This window comes from Aplysia californica, unplaced genomic scaffold (assembly GCF_000002075.1).
Source record: "Aplysia californica isolate F4 #8 unplaced genomic scaffold, AplCal3.0 scaffold00211, whole genome shotgun sequence".
Lineage (NCBI taxonomy): Eukaryota > Metazoa > Mollusca > Gastropoda > Aplysiida > Aplysiidae > Aplysia > Aplysia californica.
In genome coordinates this window covers 741,942-763,901 of record NW_004797481.1, presented here as the reverse complement: position 1 = coordinate 763,901, position 21,960 = coordinate 741,942, and the positions used below count along the sequence as shown (strand labels likewise).

At 38.7% G+C, this 21,960-nt stretch overlaps 1 protein-coding gene across 3 annotated transcripts; it reads left to right on the top strand.

Annotated features, from left to right (window-relative positions):
* The first annotated feature begins 476 nt into the window (after positions 1-476).
* Positions 477-17,457, top strand: LOC101860818 (mitoferrin-2). 3 transcript variants are annotated; one of them, XM_005099390.3, is made up of 5 exons: positions 477-755; positions 2,279-2,498; positions 4,481-4,537; positions 5,047-5,614; positions 13,563-17,457. In XM_005099390.3, the coding sequence occupies exons 1-4, from the start codon at positions 630-632 to the stop codon at positions 5,592-5,594; spliced, it is 951 nt and encodes a 316-aa protein (XP_005099447.1). In that variant the 5' UTR covers positions 477-629; the 3' UTR covers positions 5,595-5,614; positions 13,563-17,457. The 3 variants fall into 3 exon arrangements, with proteins under 3 accessions (XP_005099447.1, XP_005099448.1, XP_005099446.1); XM_005099391.3 differs by having other exon boundaries at positions 5,047-5,620; XM_005099389.3 differs by having other exon boundaries at positions 478-755; positions 5,047-5,590.
* Positions 17,458-21,960: the final 4,503 nt, after the last annotated feature.

Genomic DNA, 21,960 nt, shown 5'->3' with positions numbered 1-21,960 from the left:
AAGGAGGTTATACAGTAAAGATCCTAATTGAGCTTGTTCCTTCTTTCCTTTAATCAAACATCTTATATCGCCCTTATGATCTGTCCTGATCCTTCTGTCTTGTAAAACCTCTATCCTAATCTTCGGCACTTATAGTATATATGACCTTATTGTGTTGAAAGTGCAGTAAAACTCTTACTAAAACTAAACAACCAGCAAGTTACCGGTAAACATGGGATAAACTATAGGCCTATAACTGGAAGAGTCCACGAGACCTCGGAAGGCTAATTCTTGTCAGTGTTCGGGACAGGGTCTTCCTTCTTCGGGCTAAAGGGGCGGGCAACAGGTTACACTATTGCATAATTTGGCCTAGAAACAAGAAATCCAACTTCCAACAAAGTCGCAAAACGTGCTCGATCGTAGGCAATGTCGTGACGATGTGCAACAGCCAAAGGTGTACTACCCTTACAACAAAATGGAATCTTCCGCAATACGATTTTTCGATTGGTTCCCTTCTTTACGAGGAGGGAGAGGTCACAATGGCGGTGACAAGAGGCAAGGCCTGCCACATGAACTGAGGAATGAAAAGTAGATATAAATTTTAAGTATTCTTGAGTATTTCTGTCTTTTTAAACAGTAGTTGATCAACAATGGAGGAGGATGATAATCCGTATGAAACGTTGGACCCTTCTTCGTCGATGGCTACGCACATGTTAGCCGGTGCGGCAGCGGGGATTATGGAGCACACGGTCATGTATCCTGTGGATTGTGTAAAGGTAAGCTCTCACTCTCAACGCTCGAGTCCAACCAGATCCACAACCACAAGTGAAATGGCAATAATACTAGATCTAGAATCTAGATCTAGATCTAGGTTTGGGTACTATGAGTGAGCTCATTGCGTGTAATTGTTGTAAAAGCTATAATTAAGTCTTTTTGGTGGCACCTGTAACGTTTCAACAATGTTGGCCACTCAATCCAGTATTCCAGCGTATTCGCAATGCGAAATTGTAGACAAGATAGCCAAGTTCACGCACCACAAGTCAAGTGTCACACAGAAGTCAGAAGTTCTAGATCTAGAATCTAGACTAGATTCTAGATCTACTGCATTTTGCCCAAAGATCCGGTTAATAAAAGAGGTTCAGAGGTCAGACTTGGGATTTAAAGTCTGGTAAATAAAAATGATTTGACTCAACTCCGCCTTCTTCCCAACCTCCTTAGCTCTGTCTTTGCTTCCCAACTTAGAATGCTCCAGTCCAACGAATCTGCTTCTCTCAGTGGTCACCTGTACCCAAGATTAACATGGGGGGGGGGGGTATAGTCTATAGCCGCTGTTGTGTGACGCCCTTGCATATTTTTTTTGGTACCGTCAATTGCCACCGAGTGCAGCGGTGTCAAGTCTCAAAACATCACTATCTTTAGCAATACATAATGTGTGTCTAATGGGACAATTTGTTCTCAACTAATTTCATTGGACGAGCATCTAAAGTACCAACTTGGCGTGTTTTCAATTAGACGTAGGCCTAGATCTAGGCTAGCCTTAGCATACACATTGGTGTAGAACCAACTCAGGCAATTCTAGAAGTAGAAGGTCACAAACGCATACACAAAAACTCAAGCAGAAATTCACGTTATATATCGGGTAACATAAATCGGGGGACGGGGGTCAGGAAAAGAGATACACACACACACACACACACAGAGGGACAGAGAGGCGAATGCACAACACCGAGCACTCGAGCACAATAAGCTAGATCTACCCACCAACGCAAAAGAGCTCCAATTTACTGGGTGGCAATTGACAAAAAGTCAATTTTTGTCAATTGCCACCGCGTCACTCGGTGGCAATTGACACTACCATTTTTTTTACAGGCAGACTATAGGCCTCTAGATTCTAGATCTAGATCTGATCTAGCAATCCAGATCTAGATTCTACATGAATTTTTAGAGGGGTTGAGGGCAGTGGGGGTTGAGAATTTGTACATATAATGCTTTATCCTGTGTGTTTCATCGTGTGAGAAATCATTTTTCATTCAACATAAAGTAAGTGACCGTGACTCAAGATATTGTCCACAGCAGCCACATGTCTAATTATGGTCACTTTTCTCTGTGAATTTGAGTGACTACTGACTGTTATGAAAAGGTTCGACTGTACTTTGTGTCAGATCTTAGAGTGCAAGAGCCATAGGGGGCCATACAAGTAGTCGTAGAGATGTGAAGTTTTTAAAATAAGAATGACTCTATGCATTGTATTTTGTTATAACATGCTCTTATGATTGTCTTTTCTCCTTGTCCTTTCCAGACACGTATGCAGTGTCTCGTTCCAGACCCAAAGGCAGATTACAGAAGTGTGGCAGATGCGTTAAGGAAGATTGTTCGCCATGAAGGAGTACGTAACACTGTCCGTGGCTTCAGTGCTATGGCGATCGGGGCAGGCCCTGCCCATGCTCTGTACTTTGCTTGCTATGAAAAATTCAAGCATGTTCTGAGTGGTGGAAAACAGGGGAACCACTTTGCCCATGGTATGTATTCAATGTGTGACATTTCAACTTATTACAGACCACTGTTCTCTGCTCTTTCCTTTTTTCAAACCAGAATCTCAGGTTTGTTTCAAATCTATAGTCTGTGCTCCATAGTTGGGAGTTTTTGTTGTTGTCATATATAAAATATGATATAATATAATGCACTCGTACACTCAGTCGGGCCCAGATAACACGGACGTGCAAAGCTCGAAATCAACCAGTGGTCATGCAATACGTCTAAATCCGTTACTTTTTAAAGAAAAATGAGACAAGGATGAATCATCAAATTCCACAACGTACTTGGTTTTCATCTTTTTAAAATTTGGACATATCGCAACCTTAGATTACACTATCTGACATTTTTGGCCGTTTTGGTTTACTTAGATCATGAAATCAGAAACCAATACTTTCTGCTATATATTGAATTGTAAGGTTATTCGGAGTTGTTAATACGATATTTAGAATTTCTTTTAAAAAAGCTTGACATGCTTTGATACTCGAAATTTTTTACGTCAAATTTCTCAAAATGAAGTAATGAGCAGATATAACTTTGTAAATCTGAGGAAGCATTACTACAACATTGAATGATTGCTACATTGTGGTTGTCTAATAGTGAAGTGTATCTGCCTTTATGGTTATTTAAAACTAGCTGGGTACCCCGTTTGATGAACAGACTCAAAAGAATTGATCATCAAGTCATTGTGAGATCAGTGCGCACTGCACGTGAACGGAAACCTCACTTGTTTACAATGGCGTCTTAGAAGATGGACTTTCCCAAGATAAAAAAAAGGGAACTAATGAAAAACTGTTAATTAAAACTAGTGACTTCAGACTCCTTAATATAACTGTACACCCTTTAAATGATTCTGAACCACTGTTAATTTTTTCGAATTGGTAAGTTAAGTGGTTTGGAAGTTTTAGACGACCAAAGTGATGAACTTTCACAAATATAATAAAAGACATTCTATGCGGATTTTATTGAAGTACTTTGGTCAGGTCAGAGGCACCAAAAAAAAAAGTAACTTTGCAGTTGCCAAGAACTTGAAAGCTTTTGAAGTCACCAAACTTTTGAGGCCATTTTTTCACCAAAAGCAAGGCAAATGAATCATGGGCTTTATGATTATACCGCAATATCAATAACTTCAAATGCCCAAAGATTGAATGGGCGCTGCCTGATTTCATCGTGTTGTGACACATATTAAATAAAAATAAAATAAATAATTCACCTGTCATGATAAATATTATAGAATGAGTATAAAGGATACACTGTAAAAGTCTGACAACAGCAGATCTTTTCTTTCTTTCTTGTTGTCTGTCCTTTGCAAGATGTAGCCCTCCAAGAATGATCTACATTCTGCTCTATCTGGTGTTCTTATCCAGGCCGTTCCCGTCTGCTTTCTGATGTTTTTATTTTGCTACCATCTTTTCGGTGGGTGGTTGGCTGTGCTCTGGTGTGGTTTGCTTTTTCTTTCCAATCAAACATCTATCGTCCTTATCTCCCCCTCCTTTTTTATGTTTGTTACTCTCATGTAACACCTTTAATCTTCTGCAAGCACCGTAAAACCTGTACTAAGGCGCTCATATGACCTTTTATTCTTTTATGCAGGTCCAAGCTCCGTAAAACCTGTACTAAAACAAACAAACATCTTTTCGGTCTTCCTCCTGACTGTTTCCATTCAGTGCATCTTTTTGTCCATGTTATCCTCCTTTTCCTTGTTACTCTCGAGTAACACGTCTAATCTTTGGCATTTATGTGTCTTATTTCTGTTGAAAATGGCGTGAAAGTGTTATTAAAATTTTCTTAAAACTGCAAGTGTTTGGTGTGGCTGTTTTCCGTTGTCTTGCTCTTTTTACTTTATAATGACACTATGAGTCTATGTAATCATGTCTATGCTGATTTATTTTTGCTTGAGAAAAAAAAAAATTGTATAATATATATAAATGTCATGACTGATCCATGTGTGTTCATTTCCGTGTCCCAGGTTGTGCTGGCTGTGCTGCCACTCTGTTACACGATGCTGTCATGAATCCAGCAGATGGTAGGTATACTGTTTCAAAATAAATTTTCTTGTCCTTTTATTTCATTTGGACTTGTGGGGGTTTCAGCATGCTATTATATGATTTACAAAGAGTCTCTAATTTGTCATTATGTACTTTTAATATGCTTGAGACTAATCTTGTGCGTAATGATGATCAACCAAAATGAAATTATTCTGTTCAGATTTTCATGATCTTGGCTTGGTTAAAGGAGAAGGCATCTTTAGTCTTCAATTTTATGGGACATGATATTATTTTTCTATAGTGATGTCATAGAGAGCGAAAGAAAGAGGAACATATAGTGGAACCCTTTTCCATAGATCCGATGTAGCATATTTTTACTCCCTCTGGTTTCAGCAGTGCAATATTTGTTTTTGATAACTTACCACTCTATGTAAGACCAAGTTCTTAGTTTGCCACATGAAGTTTAAACTTTGATTTCTAATGTGTAATTATTACAAAGTATCATCAGTGGTAATAATTGCTGTCTTTCTTTCACTTGTTTTCACAGTTGTTAAACAGCGTATGCAGATGTATGGCAGTCCCTATCAGTCAACTTTTCTTTGTTTTCGAGATATTCTCCGTACGGAGGGGGCAGTGGCCTTCTACCGGAGTTACACCACTCAATTGTCAATGAACATACCTTTTCAAGCCACGCAGTTCATTATGTACGAGATCATGCAGGACTATTTGAACCATGATCGTAATTACGACCCGTCCTCACATATCGTGGCTGGGGCGGTGGCTGGTGCTGTGGCTGCTGGGATAACAATGCCACTGGATGTGTGTAAGACTTTACTCAACACACAGGAGCACTGTGCAAGGACTCATTTGACATACATCAGTGGCATGGCTTCGGCATTTCGAACCGTCTACGAGTTTTGTGGCATCTCTGGCTTTTTCCGTGGCTTGACTGCTCGAGTCATCTACCAGATGCCGTCCACTGCCATATCATGGTCAGTGTACGAGTTCTTCAAGTACATCATCTCTCAACAGCGGAAACAACCAGATGACAGATACCTCAGTTCAGTGCATATAGCTGCAGCCACTGCCAGGTGATTAACAATTTACAAGAGTATGTAAGTGTAAGTCTTCTCTATCTTTTGGTTTGTGTGTTTATTACGTCTATATGTTCTACTTGTGCCCTAATGACCTAATGCATTGACTTTCCTTTATTTATCTTTTTTATTTTGTCATGTGTTGTTGATTTTTAATTTCAGGCCTATTTGGAAAAAGCAATTTGACTTTATAGCACAGTTGAACTTTGTTAAATAGCCTCATGTCTGCTTATCGTCAACAATTTTCACAACTGCATTGAACACACACATAAAAAACTGTTATACGAAAATGTTTTTTCTATCTCCACCAACACATTGTATGGCCTTCTCTTGTTAGGTTTGTGTGTACCTGTAGTTATTTATTTGCTTTTATTTTTTTTTCGTCTGATTTTATGGGGAGTTGAATATCATTACTTTTATCTATATTTGTCTGTAAATGGAGTTCACACACCCTGCATACATGAAGGTTTTATTTGCATGTCCCAACATCATTCTCATGCCAGTGTTGTAATGACAATCTTTTTTAAAGGTGTCTTGGTAGCTATTGATTGATATATCCGGACAAATTCTTGAGTAGTAGACGGGCTACTTGCAGACCTTAGAATGGATCTTACTTTCGATCAATTTTCTCAAAGATCTAGTATTAGTAGAGTTCAAGGCTTGAAAAAAAAAGTATGACAGTATGAATAACTTTGAAATGTTTCTGGATGATGTTATTCACGTCAAGGGTGGAAAAGTTGAATGAAAATGAGTTCTATCTCTGTCTGTCATCACTTTCTACTTTCTTCTTTGGTAGTATTTCATTGTTTGAGCTGCTGGCCATATGGGTCAATTAATGCTTCCCATTTTAGTCATGTAAACATAACAGTTGAGTGAAGTCTGAATTGTAAAATAATTTTTCTTATTTTACTAATTCTCTCATGTTTCATGTATGTAGGCCAAATTGTCTTTGCTTATTTCCTTGGTTCATGAATGTAGGCCAAAGTACAAGCTGATGGGATTTGACTTTACCCCTTTGGTTGAAGAAGATCTGTACAGGTTCTTTCTAGCTCACAGCTCTTTCCTGGGTTTTTGTTGGGGTTTTTTTTTTTAGGGGTGGTCCCTAGCAAGCTAGCTGCACATCAAAGGTCAATGCTTACACATGTGCACAGAACGTCATGTGCTCTTGTGTACCTTAAATATGTGCTGGGTTTGCGAAATAGGTGCAACTTCTGAAGGTAGTCTGAAGAAATGCAGAGCTTTCACTCTCCTTCCTGTTCTTGGGAGCTGGGGGGGGGGGTTATGTTTTTAAAATTTTTTTAATTCATTGCCTATGTTGTGTTCTGTGCGTTGTGAAAGACTAGGATGTTACTACTGTCGATATTTTTGTGTAATGCTATCTTCTGTTTTGCCTTGACTGATCTCCCCTGTCTCCCAGATATATATATATATATGTGTGAGGCCGCATGGTGGAATCAGGCTCTCATCAATTTTTGGGCATGAAGAGCTAAATTGGTATAATCTTAAAGTTTGTTCATTTGTGTTTATTTGGATGAAAAAAATATCCATTTACAGTCGAACCTGCCCTGACGGCCACTTTCCATTTCCCCCCTTGTGTTTTTTCTATATATAATTTAACTGTAAAAAGGGCACCTGTCCAACGCGGCCGCGGCCACCATATTCTAACACACAACCCCTATCACACTAAGCAATAACACCTGTCTTAGACGGCCACCTTAGTGACTCCATTACGTTTTGTCATAAATTGTGCATTGGCCCCTGGCCTTGTGGGCGAGCCGTCATAATCCAATCACCTGTCGTTGTTGTTAGGTAGTCCCTTCAAACAATCATGTTGCGTAGGCCCCTCCCACTGTTGACCAATAGGTACCAATTTTCAGCTGCTGATGAGGTAAGCGTGTGATCCCTATAACCCATAAGCCCCGCCCAGTAATCATACACAAATCGTAAGTGAGATGAGGGGTCACTGTTTACCCAGTCTGTAACAAAGGACGTCAACATGAACTTGTGACAGAAGCGTCGCTCATTCTCCAAGTGGTGGCGACCCATGTGTTTGTTTCAACATGGCACTCGGTCTTTCTCGTCTGATACATTTCGTTTTATTGTCACCCTTGCGCAAAATCAGCAACAAATTAAAAATTACTAACAAAATACAAACCAACAACAATAAAAAACAACACTGCTTTCGATTGGGACCTCAGATGGGAATTGTTTGTTTTCTTAATCTTGATCAGTCCTGCCTAAGACGGCCACCTCTCTTATACAGCCACTTTTTTCCTTGACAATGGGTGGCCATCTTACACAGGTTTGACTGTATCTTGAATACAAGTCAAGATATTTGCGAAAGAAAGAGGTGGGGGTCACCTGTTTTCAGAGATAAAATTAGTGAGAAAATGGCCGCCAAAGATTAGATATATTTCCTTAGCTTAAGAGTCGGTGGTAACTGAAAATTTACATTTTTTGTGCCTTTAATCAACGTTTTTCAGAAAAATTCACACAGAAATGAGTTTTTTAATGGGCATGAAAGATGTTGAGCCAAAAAACAAAAATCTTATAAAAATTCACAAACCTGCGAAAAAATGCAAGTTTCGTCACTTTGATTATTTTGACGAGAGCCTGATTCCACCACGCTGCCTCACATATTATATTTTCGGATTGGATTTTTTTTTTCTCACTAATTTTTTGATGAGTTGAGTGATGCCACTGCTTCTAGGCGATGTGCTTCTTTTTTGTCCATGTGCCCCTATAGACCTCTATATATGTCCAAAGGCTTATTAGTTGCATGGGTCTTGGTGAGTGCCCGTGGTAGGTCAATTCTTTTCTTGTTCTGTTATTTTTGTGTCTTGGTGCTGTCTTAATTAACATGTTTGGGCAACACTTGAAGCAAGTTTTGTAGATTTTCTTCTTCCTTCTTAACATTTTATCCTTTTGTCCGCAGCTTTTATCTGCTGTGCCCTTAAGTACTCTATGTCTGTATGGATCTGTTTTACTAACTGATCTAAAACTTATCACTATTGCATTTAACAAACTAAATGCGTTGTTGAGAAATGTGTTGTATTTCAAAGTACAGTTCACTTTTGAGGTGGGTCTTGGACTTTCAATTCAGTGTAAGGTCCTAGCATGGTCTCTGAAGATGTTGAATGAACCGAATGCTGCACTTTGGTTTGCTCACTAGTTTATTTTCTGACCCGTCCTCTTCTGTTGATAGAAGTCTTCCCCCATTTTTTTCAATTGATTCTGGAAATTCTAAATGATGCACAGCTTACTTTGCTAGCTGTGTCTGAAGGCCTTCTAGATATTGGTAACACTACACTGACAGGTAAAAATGCATTTTGGTAAAAAAAAATGTATGTTTGTCCACACTGAAGCCTAGTCTGTTTCTATAAAAGTTTCACCAGTCTGTTTGCTTTTTTAGCCCTCTCTGTCCCATGTCTAAACTAATTCAGGTGAGATATTTTGTATGCCCACCTGGAGATTCGTGTGGTTGGCTGGCGGGTGCTAAGGTGTGGTTTGCTCCTTCTTTCCTATCAAACATCTATCGTCCTTAATCTCTCCTCCTTTTTTGTGTTTTTTACTCTCTTGTAACACCTCTAATCTTCGGCACCTATATGACCTTATAATTATTGTGTTGCAAGTGCCGTAAAACTCTTACTAAAACTAATATGGAGATCCGTGGCATTTGAAATCTGCAGTTGCCCTTTTTCCTGTCCCACAATTTGCATTATTTAACACAGCAGACAGTCTGAAGTTTTGTCCTTATTGTCACGTTTATTTTATTTTAAGGTGTCTTTGAATGTCTTGTTTAGGAGGCTCAGTGTTTGAGAGTAAGAATTTGACTCCTTATGGGCGATGTGATGTTGCGTCGCGTGTGGTCCTTGCCGTTCTAAAGTAATTCAAGTTAGATTATAAAGAAACCTTCTCCTTACATGCAACGCGATGTCTAGTCGCATGCGACTGCGGCATGGGTTCGGTCCGTATAGTGATCGAGGATCTTGTCTGGGGGTGTGACAGGTTTAGAGCATCACCATTGGTCAAAATACCCAGCCAAGAAGTGCTGGTCGACACGCCATGTGTAGTAGTGTGATAGGGTGTGTGTATGTAGGATGTTCATCTTCAGTTCAACCCAATGCAAGTTTTGTGAATCTAATTTTATTGTTTTTGTTTGTTTTTTTAAACGGACAGCAGGAGGAGGAGGAGAAGAAGGTGGAGAAGGAGGAGGACTTACATGGGATTGGCCGTGTACGGAATCAAACATGTCAACGGCTCGTAGAACTCCCATCTGACGGTCATTGTACTCCCTTGTCCATCTTGACATTAAAATTTGCCACTCTCTCTTTTCTGTGAATTGCCAGTCTAAACGCTGCGTCGCGCATACAGAGACAGTTTTGTCACACACAGCTTTGAACTGAAAAGTTTTGCGCGATGTGGTAGCGGATAAGGATACGCACCTCGCGACTCATCATGAGCGACTGTTGCATGCGACTGAATGTCGTGTTGCGCATAAGGAGACATAGGCTCAGGGAGAATTGGTTAATTGCTGAATCATCTGGTACTGAGTTACACATTAGCGGAAATTTGACAAGATTTTTTCATTTGACATTAATGATTCCAACTGCCTTTTGAATTTCTTATGTGGCAGGTCCTTCCATGTTGCAATGGTGAACGCATGAAAAGTTTGTTTGTTGATTCAATACAATCTTAGTTTTAGGTGTTGACTTCGTCTTCAAAGTGTTTGTTAATTCTAAAAGTAAGATATTTCTGCAGTGTTGACATACAGTACTTCAGGTCATGTAATTTGTCGTAAAAATATAAAAGCAGGAATGAATGTAGTTGTTGAAAAGTCCAATGTCACATTTAATTCAGGTTCACACACGGTGTTGACAGGAGCTGTGTATTAGATTATTATAATTTATGTTAATATCAGTATTATCAGTAAAACCCTCCCCGAAGGGTTTTGTGCTTCCTTACATTTAAAAAGCAAACATTAAAAGGATTTTTACAAAAATATTGATCAAATTCTGTAGAACATTGCAATGACATGGAGTTTTAGGTGGGGTAAATTACCACAGTTGTCTGACCTTTGTCTGATCAGAATTTAAGGGTTCCTGAATTAATCCTCCGTGCTTCATCTTGTTCAGGTTGAACATGTTTTTGCACTGTCTTGGCTGTCTTTTCCCCATCATGTGTCTTCAGTTTGGTGCAATGGACTGCCTTCAGGCAATAGGGCTCCAGATTGGCAAGTTTCTTGTGTTGATTATGAGTAGTTGAGAGGGTGCCTTCGGAATTTTTTTGGAAGCCATTTGTTTTTTTTATTTTCTCTTGATGGGTCTTATTGATTGTCATCTTTCCAGTTCTTTGTTGCTGATTAGCAGTTATTGCATTGATTTGTCATTCATGAACTCCAATGAATAGCATCAGGTTTATATATTTATATTTTTTAAATGTTTTTTAAAAACTAATACCACTTTTTGATGGGAGAAGTAGCTAGCAATTTTATTCTCAGTTTAGGGACCATGGATAGTGTCTGTAAAGTTCTCTCAGTTGTTCCATCCTACCAATGTCTTCTTGGTCTTTTTCATTTTTTTTGGGGGGGGGGGGGGGGGGGGGGGGAATTTGCCACTTTGATGCTCAGAATTTTGGGGGGTTAGTGGGTGCTTTTGTGCGGTTTGCTCCTTCTTTCCTATCAAACATCTATCGTCCTTTTCTGTCTTCCTTCTTTTTCGTGTTTGTTACTCTTCTTATAACACCTCTAATCTTTGGCTCTTATATGACCTTATTGTGCTGCAAGCGTCGTAAAACTCTTTACCAACATTTTTAAAAACTAAGATGTTCAGAATTCGTCTTGAGATCGTAAAGCAATATCAAGTGCTCACTTTTTGTCATATATATATATAGTTGTACATGTATAGATGATATATTATCACTAAATGCTATTATGGTAGACAAGTTTACTTTTTACTGTTGTGAAATTTCCTGTGATGTGCTCTGCTTTTGCTTTTCTCTCAATGGTGCTTTGCCACATTTATGCATTGTGGTCTTGCATAGAATTTCTTGACATGTGGCAGCCTCCTCAAGTTTGTTCCAGAAGACTGAAAAAATAATGATAATAGTAAGGCGATATCTGTCTGCAGCATTTTGTATACATTTTTTGGTTTTCATTTTTGAGGCCTTTTCTTTTTTTGTGACATCGGTATCGAACCCCCACCTCCTAAATTTAAATTGTGTTCATGTATGGAGAGGGGGGGGGGGGGATGTTTAAAAATTATTTTTTTTAACTCCTTCGAGGGTTGCTATTTTTGCTATTTCTAAAAAAGAAATAGAAATTTGTCCAGAAGTTGCTCGTTTTGCTGTTTCTTCACCATAACTGCCACTTATCTGAAGCAAGACAATCAATTATGACACTAAAAATTTAGCTTGACAAGTGATCATTAGTTCCCTGGGGTTGCCTGCGAAGGATTGTGGCCCTGAAGCTTTTGTATTACTGCTGAGAAAAACATTTTGCTAACATGTCATGGAGGGCTGTCTGTCTGTTGCAAGCTGTTACTGTCAACAGCTGTGGTTGGATTCCTTTCAGGAAATTGGAAACAGACAGGTGGAAATGATGTGGCCAGGGTCGATCTCTCATTCGGAGCTCGTCCAACCCTACAACTATGAACTAACAGACTAATGCAGCATCCACTTTTTAACGAATTTTGTGATATTATTCAGTTCTGCGATATTGATGTTTAGATGATATGTTGCCAACAAAAGTGGCTACATTATATTAAATATAAGGGTGGAGGAAACCTTTGGCTTTTTGGGGGGTTTTAGTTCGGCTTACTTAATGCGTAGATTTTTATTTTTTTTGTGTGGCAGGTTTTGTGTAAGCACTGCCTTACTACTCAATACTTTTGAAGTATCATGTATGCTTCATTATAGCGTTTTTCTTGCTCTCGCTATGTGATTTACTAATCCAGTATGTAATGGATTGGTTGTTTTTTCCTCCGTTTGCTCTCTTAATGAAGGATCTTAACTGATCAGACAACATTCTCTCATGATGGTTCTTTTGGGCTGTTCCTGTCTCTACTTAGGAGTATATAGAGCAGAAAAGAAAAATTATTATATAAAAATGAATTATATATTATGGCAAGCCGAAGAACATCATTGATTCCTTGAGTTATCTTGGTATGAAATATTGTTGGAAAGCAGAAGTACTTGTACACTCATCAGTGAAGGCAATATGTTCACAATGGTTTGGTTTTGTCTTTGTTATTTGCTAAATTGGTTTGGGGGGGGGGCACTTTTTTAATGCATGTGTTCCTTATTCGTTCTGTTTTTGCCCTGGGAATCTTTGGAAGTGGATTGGTAGCATTTCATTTTCATTTTATCCCAAGATGCTATCTTTACATGCGATAAAAGTAAAAGGGATGGTGTGGGTTGGGAGACGTATTTTTCCCTGAAGACTTTCTGATTGTAGAGTATTCTGTGTTCTTCAGAAATATTCTGTGTGTGTTCCTGAACTCTGTTTTGTAATAAAGTATTCTGTGTTTGTGTGTGGTTGGCGGGTGCTCTGGTGTGGTTTGCTTCCTCTTTCCTATCAAACGTCTATCGTTTTTATCTCCCCTCCTTTTTTGTGTTTGTTACTCTCTTGTAACACCTTTAATCTTCGGCACTTATATGACCTTATTGTGTTGCAAGTGCCGTAAAACACTTACTAAAACTAAATTTTTTATGTTTGTTACTCTCTTGTAACAGCTCTAATCTTCTGGGGCTCATATGACCTTATGCAGTTGCGAGCGCTGAAAAACCTCTACTAATTTACTAAAGCAAAACAAAAAACATCTATCGTCCTTACCTCTGCGTGTTTGTTACTTGTCACATCTCTAATCTTCTGCACTTATATGACCTTATTATTATTAAAACTAATCAAAAGTAATTTGTGTATGTTCCTCCGCTGTGTTTTGTAGTAAAGTACTCTGTGTATGTTCCACAGCCCTGCAGACAGATAACAAGAGAGCAGGGGTTCCACATCACAGCCACCCCTGCACAGCTCAAGTCCCCTGTCCCTTCTGGAGTCAGCTTCAATGAGTGATAGTCTTACTACTACTGTTGGAACGTTTTGCTGTGATGTTTGACTTGCGTGCTTCTTCCTGTGATGAGAAAAAAACAACTTGCAAAACCCAAATTTTTTCACCTGGTTAAAATTTTCTTTGATTTAAGTGAAGAATACCTCTCCCCTTTGTGCACATGTATTAAGAGTTCTCTTTGCTGTTCTTTCTTTGATGGCAAGAGATGTCATCCATATGTGTGCGTGTGAGGGAGGGAGTATTGTTGACTATTTGCTGCTATTCTTTAGATGAAACAATCAGCGCCATTTTGTCACTGTCACGAGAAAATTGAGTAATTCTGTTTGGTCCTGGTATACAAGGTGCCGAGTTAGTAAAATAATTGAAGTCGCTCAGTTTTCTTGCGACAGCGATGATATATATGCTTCAAACCTGTCATGTGAAAACAGTCATCAAATTCCTAGTGAAAAACAGTTTAAGGAATTCATACCCTAGTTGAAGGAATTCGTACCATAATACCATAATACACTGAAACCACAATATACATATATATGAGTTTTAAGAACAGAAAACTATAGATTTCCAAGTGGTTGATCAGTTTTATGTAGGTCTGTCGCATTGTTCTATAGTTTAGGAAATGAGACAACAAAAATTTTAATATTTTACTGTTGTTTAGATATTTGACCTTTTGTTTCAGTTTCTGTTTGGTGAGAAACTTCATGAAAATGCCATGTTAGTATTGTTAGTACAAAACTGATGAGCATGATATTGAAATTCTGAAGTCCTAAAAAAATCACAATTCATGTGCAGTCCATTATTTAACCGTAAGTATGTTTTTTAAAATAAAAATGTACTTTCGGTATTTAGGATTTTGTTTATATCAAAATACTTGAAAAATATCTCCCCTAAGTCTAGTGGTTGCATTGCGTAATATTTTTATTCTTGGTCTTCAGCTGCATTAGTGTATCAAAGATATACATATATAGTAGAGTCTACTTATGAGGATCTTGCATAACGTCAGTGCTGTTTTATGACTTAAAAACTGCAAGTATCCTGATTCCTTTCGATATAATGAAAACAATTCTTACAATGAAACCTCAGCATAACGTACACGTCTAAAAAACACAGCATTGGCTGTAAATTCTTTCTGAAGCCCGAAGTCCCTTTTAGTATTTTTGCTTTTTTAGGATAATACATACCTTGGCTAAGATGTAAAAAAAATTACGTCCAAAGGGATTACATTATACCAAAGTTTTCTACTGTATTTTGGTTATACAGTTGGTAAAGATATTTGACAGACGTTGTCAGCATCTATAAATGATACTTTTGTGTGCCTGATTCCTGTAATGGGACTCTGCTGTATAATGTTAGGAGAATTGAAAAAGACCATTGTCATTTGGACTCCTGCTACCATCAAGGAGTAACTCTACCTTGTCAGATGCAGAACATCTACAAGCTCTTTGTCCATAGTTTGCCAGCACTCTGTTCTCTCGCTCTCTTTTCTCTGCTTATGTGGCCTATGTCTTGTGGTTATAGAGATTCATTTTACCTTTGGGTCACTTTTCAGTCTTCCCAATTCAAATTTTGTCTGTGCTCATTTTTCTCACAATTGCCTTGCTTTCAGCACTTTGCTTCCTTCTCTCTTTTCCCATAACCGTAAATGTGGACGTCATGAGTCACCAAGAAGCAAAGTGATAAAATTTGTGTCTGTCTCTGTTAATGTGTGCCACAGAAGCAGGTGAGGGGTGAGTTGCTGAGGCTGGCTTTTCCTCTTGTCAGGTGAAGAACGCCTACAAGACTATTGTAATTATATGGTTTTGATATGGTCGTGGTAGCTGGTTGGTTCATCCACTAAACAGATTTACTTGTTAAAGCGTAGAGATGATTATTATTTTTGTGGTGGTATTTGCTCTTTGCAAATCAAATATTATATTGTACTTCACTAATTTCAGATATTATATGGGAATTCCCTTACAACACTTGTCAAGTTTAGAAGACTTACAAGTTCTTGTACAAAAGTGTTTTTGATCTAGTGCTTAGATTTACTTGTGAGGCCTTTGGATTGTTTCCATTTCATGTTTTGCACTCTGAATTTTGAGTGATATTTTATTTTTTTAATGCAGTTTGAACAACTTGTCAGACCGAGAAGGTTTACAAGTTCTCTGTACATGTATTTCCAATTGCTTCTGACTTTTTGCTCTCATTGCTTTAAACTTGTACTAAAATTAAAAGTAAACTCTTCCTAATGTAAGCAGATAATACACAGGTCAATGGTAGATTACACTCAATTTGCAAGCTAACACTCCAGATATTTGCTGGATCTCAATGAAGCACAGCTGGATCTGGCCTGGCATACATGCCTCCCAGTTGATTTGGCAGTCATAAAAATGTCATAGCTTGTTGCATGTGAATGTGGAGGTAGAAGTTGCTGACACAAGTTTTTGTTTGAGTGAATGAAGACTGGCTGATGTAAAACTGGGTGTGTGTGTGTGTGTAAGCTTTAGCATGATGGATATATGTGTGAATGTTCCGTTTTGAGCCTTTGCAATTTGTTATAGGCTAGTTTGTAACTGTGTGCACGCATCACTCCTTTTCCAGATATTTGACAGTTTCATGTCAAATTGAGGACGTTTACAGGGAATCTCAAGCCTGTGTGATATTTTCGTTTTAACGGTACCCGGTAGTGACTCCAACGAGATGGCTGGCATTTGTACTTGAAGAGTCCGCTCAGTCACAGTTGTGTGCAGCCACGAGCTGGGAGAGTTTTTGTTTTAAACTATTTACACTTTGTTATTTATGAAGTGGGGTTTCTTTTTCACAAATGGATAGACACAGTTTACAAGGATTGCCCATGACTCAGTTAACACTTGAAAAGTTTATGAGATTAATATTTGTCGGTACTGAAGCACAAGTATTAGGGAGGAATTTATTTTGCTTTGGAGTTCTCAGTCCAACTGTTTTCAGCAATCTTTTGTTTACCAAGGGCTGCTTAAGTGTGTGCTGAGACTTATTATGTACAGAAACATGTGCGTGAATTGCGGGTGTGAATGATTGTTCCTGATATTTTTTTGATCAGCGGTTTTGTTGACTCCTTCGGGCTTTCATGATGACGTTGGAATTAAATCAAATGAAAGATGAGCTTAGTTGTAAGTCAACGGTCTGATGAAGGTTGTTCATATTTTTCTTACTCCACACGGATCATTTTTGTTTGTTGGGGGGAGAGAAAAAAGTCATAGTGATAAGTGCATTTTTATTGAACTATGATGGCAGAGGTAGGTTGTATTTTGTAGCTGTGGTATATTTATTACCATGTGACACAGTAGATATGAAGCTTTCCCTGAAACTGAGGTATACATCATCCAAAATGTTAAAGGTCGGGTTGATGTAAAACTTTGCTTTTACTAAATTCTGTTTCAGGAGCAAAACGAGACTGATTTTGGTCAATGGAAACAATGAAATGTTAGAAATAAAACATTTCAATTTCTACTTGTCTCTTGGACTCTGCCTCAATTTAAGTGGCATGGAATCAGATAGCAACCTTTTTGTCATTCAGACAAGTTGTCATCTCGTTGAATGAAACAAGACTGAAATGAAACTCGAACAAGAAGGATGACTTCCTTTATCATACCTGGCTTACTTTATCAGAGTGGTTGTTCAAATCATTTGGCGGGATAAATTTGTGTGAATAGGAGTATTGAGATAAGCCACTCCTGTCTAGGTTCTGTAATGTGTTGGTCATATGACTTGTTTGCTTGTGCCCCCAAGTAGCAATAGAGCACACTTGTGCCAGCGACATTGGTATGTGTTAAAAGATCGAAAAAAGTGTTCTCATTTTTTTTTTTGTGTTGTATGTTAACTATTTAAGTGATTTACGGGAAATTTTCTCTGTATGCACATGAATTAGAGTAAGAAACACTTCAAGGGTGGATGTCTTAATCATAAAACGGGTAGAAATGTGTCTGTTAATGGAAAGTGTGGCCTCTGAGAAACGATATTATTTACTCCAATTTTGTTTGTTTTCTTCAGTAGAAGCCAAAAGCTGTCCACTTAGACAATTTACTCTTGCGTTGGGATTGCTAATGTTTATTCATTAGTATTAGTGTCATGTAGTAGTACACCGTATTTTGTCAAATTTGATGAAGTGTTCAACTGTACTCCCCAAAGCTATGATAGAGTTGTTCCAAGTAGCCACATTTTGAAAGTAAATGTGAAGACATAATTCTCATTTGTAAGACTCTACACAGAAGGAAGTAGTAATTCCATGATTTGCCCCTTGTCTCCCTCAAGTCATGCTGTCCAGGACACTTTGAAAGGGAATATTTGAACAGCATACATTCTCAGCCCACTCCTCCCCGTTCCTTCTTCGCCTTCTATCAAGGCCATACTGTATAACGTACATACCTTTTAAGTTACTTAAAATGTTAGGGTTTTTTTGTTTTTTCTCCTCTATTTTTCCCTCCCTTGCCGGTGTTTCATGATATGAAGAGCCAAGCTCCCTCACTAAAGCAGATTTCTGCCTCCTGTGCAAAATGTTGTTCTCGTACACTTTGTGGTAAAGTTCTGTCGATTTTTGTTGGGCAAATGTCCACTTTAAGTTTAAGCAATAGTTTTACACTTGGTAGCCAGTGTATTGTTTTTGTCAAGTTTTAAGTACCCTGATTATCCGATATTTTGCCTTTCGTTTGATACTTAGGTCAGAGGGGTCTTTTGATTCATCTTTGCTTGGGCATATTGGGTGTACTTACGTGAGTGCATGAGTGTGTACACAAGTGACGAAGGGAGTGTGTGAATGAAAAGCATATTATATGTGTGCACATAAGTCATGGTTACAAAGTGGAGAAAAGCTTAAGATCCTTTTTGTCCAGCCTTTCAGTTTAAGGTCAATATGTGTCACAACGCTGTGGAATCAGACACTCGTCAATTTTTTGGGCATGCAGAGTTATTGCTATCATCTAAAAGCTTATTCATTTGTCTTGTTTTCAATGAAAAAAAATACCCTTCTGTCTTGAATAGAAGTTGAGATATTTGCTGTTGGAGGAGGTGGGGTCACCTGGTTTCAGCGGTAAAATAAGTGAGAGAAGGGCCAACGAAGTTTGGTAACTTCAATGAGAGTCCTTGAAAACTGAAAAATTACATATTTTGTACCTTTAATCAACGTTGTACAGTCAAATACACATGGAAATGTGTTATTATGTGGACTTAAAAGGTGTTGAGCCAAAAAACTAAATTTTGATAAAGATTTTCAATCTGGCGAAAAATTATTGTTTCTTTGTTTTTATTAGTTTGACGAGCGCCTAATTTCACCACGATGCCTCACATATTTTGTGTCCTCAGACTTGCCGACCGATACTAACAAGAGAGTACAGTATACTAAAAAATGCAATAAATGGTAATTCTTTATGCAGTTATGTGGATCCTTTTTAAATGAGTACATTTAGAGCTTAATTCGTCATGTTTGTATGACTTCAAGGCCCCAGTACTGACTGGCCGGCTTTTCCTGTATTGTGAGACTCCGGCCCCGTCAGCTTCTCTCTGTTACGCAGCTTGCTGCACATCAATAAAGTTTATTTCTTTTATACTTCAGCCTTTTTGTGTCTCCCTTTTCCATTTTTGTCGTTTTTGTAGTTAAACCTGTGGACCTTTACTGATGTTGTCACTGGTTCCTTTGGAGTAATAGGACGTGGGTGGTTGGTGGGTGAGTGGGTGTTCTGGTTTGGTTTGTTTCCTCTCTCCTATCAAATATCTTTCGTCCTTATCTTTCCTTCTTCTTTTAATTGTTTGTTACTATCTTGTAACACCTCCAATCTTCGGGATATTTATATTATCTTATTGTGTTGCAAGTGCTGTAAAACTCTTACTTAAAAAGTACATGACATGATGTACAGTTATTGGACTTCCACCATTCTTTTAAAATTTTGACTCCTAAGTGGGAAAGATTTCTTCTTTCTTTTTTTTGTTGTTGGTAAGGTCTTACGGCGCTGGCAATTCTGCTCAAGGACATATGAGCGCCGAGAGGTGGGTGTCAATGGAGAAGTCCAAACAGGGAATCGGGCTTACTCTGCTCACCTCTCTAGCCTCAACAGCACAAAGTCTGCTTCGACTATCAAGGCATATAAGGCTCCCCCGGAAATAACAAATCACAAGAGAGTGACAAACATGACATACAAAATAAGTAGAGGAAAATGACGATAGTAAGGATGAGGAAAGAAAAAGCAGCAGTTCCCCCTTTGTTGTTTCGGCACAGTATGAGCATGACATTGATAAATCAGCCCATTTAAAATTCTACTGTGTGTAAGAACATGTTAATATCCCCCCTTTGGGAATGGCATAAAGACAACTTCAGTCAGTAGCAGTAGCACTGCCCGGGGGGGGGGGCTTCAGAATCTGTGTGTTTCGCGATGGGATTTAACCATTACTGCCGTGGTTTCTCCAAGCAGACAGGGTCGAAGTGGCCTGCCCTAAAAATTGTCTTCATAACGTAGGCTCGTAAAGTATTTACAATGGCTGGGATAGCGCTGTGTTGTTATGTCCAATGTTCTAAAGAACAGAGGTGTTGTTTATACGTGTTCAGTCACACGGACGGCACGAATAAAAAAAGGGGGGGGGGTGGAATGCTGGTGGTTGAAATAAATAAATGGCCTTTCATTTAGGAAAGAACTCTGTTGTAGTGAAGCCAGCTCTCAGTTCGCCGTTGGATGCTTGCACTGAGCATTGGGTAGAACACTGTACACATTTTGTACACAAAAAGTCACACTGAACACCAAAGAATAGAATAAGAAAAGGACAGAATGTGTTAGTTTTCGGGATGGTTACAAGTACAAGCCCCCACCGTTCAGCATAAAATCGAAAGGAACGTATCTCTTCAAACTTGGTTGCCCAGAGCGGTACCATAGAATCCACTTCAACCAACCCCCCCCCCCCCCCCCCCCCCCCCCCCCCCCCCCCCCCGGTAGATTAAGCTAAACAATAATGGGGGGGAATGAGTTTCACACGACAAAATACATAGCCAACAATTCTCCTTTCTCCCTTCCTGCTCTGATCTATCGGTGAAGGAGCAGAAAAACACAAACCGTAATTTACGAAAAGTACTACATTTACAGGGTCAAATATAATTATTAGTTTTTCTAAACTCATAAGCTATATATGCATCTACAAAAAAATGCAGCTAGATCTAGTAGTAGTAATACTAATAGTTGTAATAGTAGTAGCAGCAGCAGCAGCAGTGAAAAGAGAAAACAAAGATAAGAACCTCCTTAGTTCCATAGTCACCAGTATGGGCGAAAACTATTTCTGATTAATTCACTTCTACATCCGTTGGGGTATTGCAAGTGTATTACTTTTAGTTAAAATCTCAGACGGCAGTTGTGACCACGTGACTCTCGTCCAAAATAGACGAGTCAGCAAACGTAACTGAAGCGTTGACGTCATTGCTATCGTTACTGTTTTACAGTTTTCGACCAGCTCATTTCAAGAAACCTGATTGCCAGGTAATCTGTTCTCTTTCTCTTTTTTATCAAAAGGAGAATGAAAACAACAACAACTACGTGTGTTTACATCACTGTCACGAGTGTCTTACCTTCCCAGTTCAGTGTACATTTTGATGCGGAAAGGACAGACAGTTGTATAGTATAAAAAATGTATACAGATTTTTGACAGAGATAGATCTATCCTATACCATATGTATTTTGTATTATATTCCAAAAGGTCGATTTTTTCTGAATGCGTTATTCTAGTTAAACAAACAAAGCCATCCATTTTAGTTTTTGCACAAAAAGATACATGTATGTAGATATCTACCATTTCATTCTGCCTTTAGACAATGGTGAAATGTTAGAGGGAATGGAAACAAACTATTAGCTCACGTTTCCAAAGCCTCTTTTGAGTGTTCTTTGCAAAGGAAGCCTAGAGAATGTGCGGAGATACAAATCCAAAGTACAGGACAACAGGTAACCCCATTTCATGCTCCAACTGCTGATCCAATTACAATACATGTACTTGGATTGTGACAAAAATTCTTCGTAAAGGGGGTAAATAGTGGGTGGTTGGCGGGTGCTCTGGTGTGGTTTGCTCCTTCTTTCCTGCCTAACATCTATCGTCCTGATCTCATCTCCTTCTTTTTTGTGTTTGTTACTCTCTTGTAACGCCTCTAATCTTCGGCACTTATATGACCTTATTGTGTTGCAAGTGCGTTAAACTCTTACTAAAACTAAAGGAGATGTTTGTTCTTACGCATTCGCGTGTGCGTGGAGGAAAATGCACACCCACACACATACTCACACATTCACACTCACACACACAAACAAACATACACACACACAAACACAC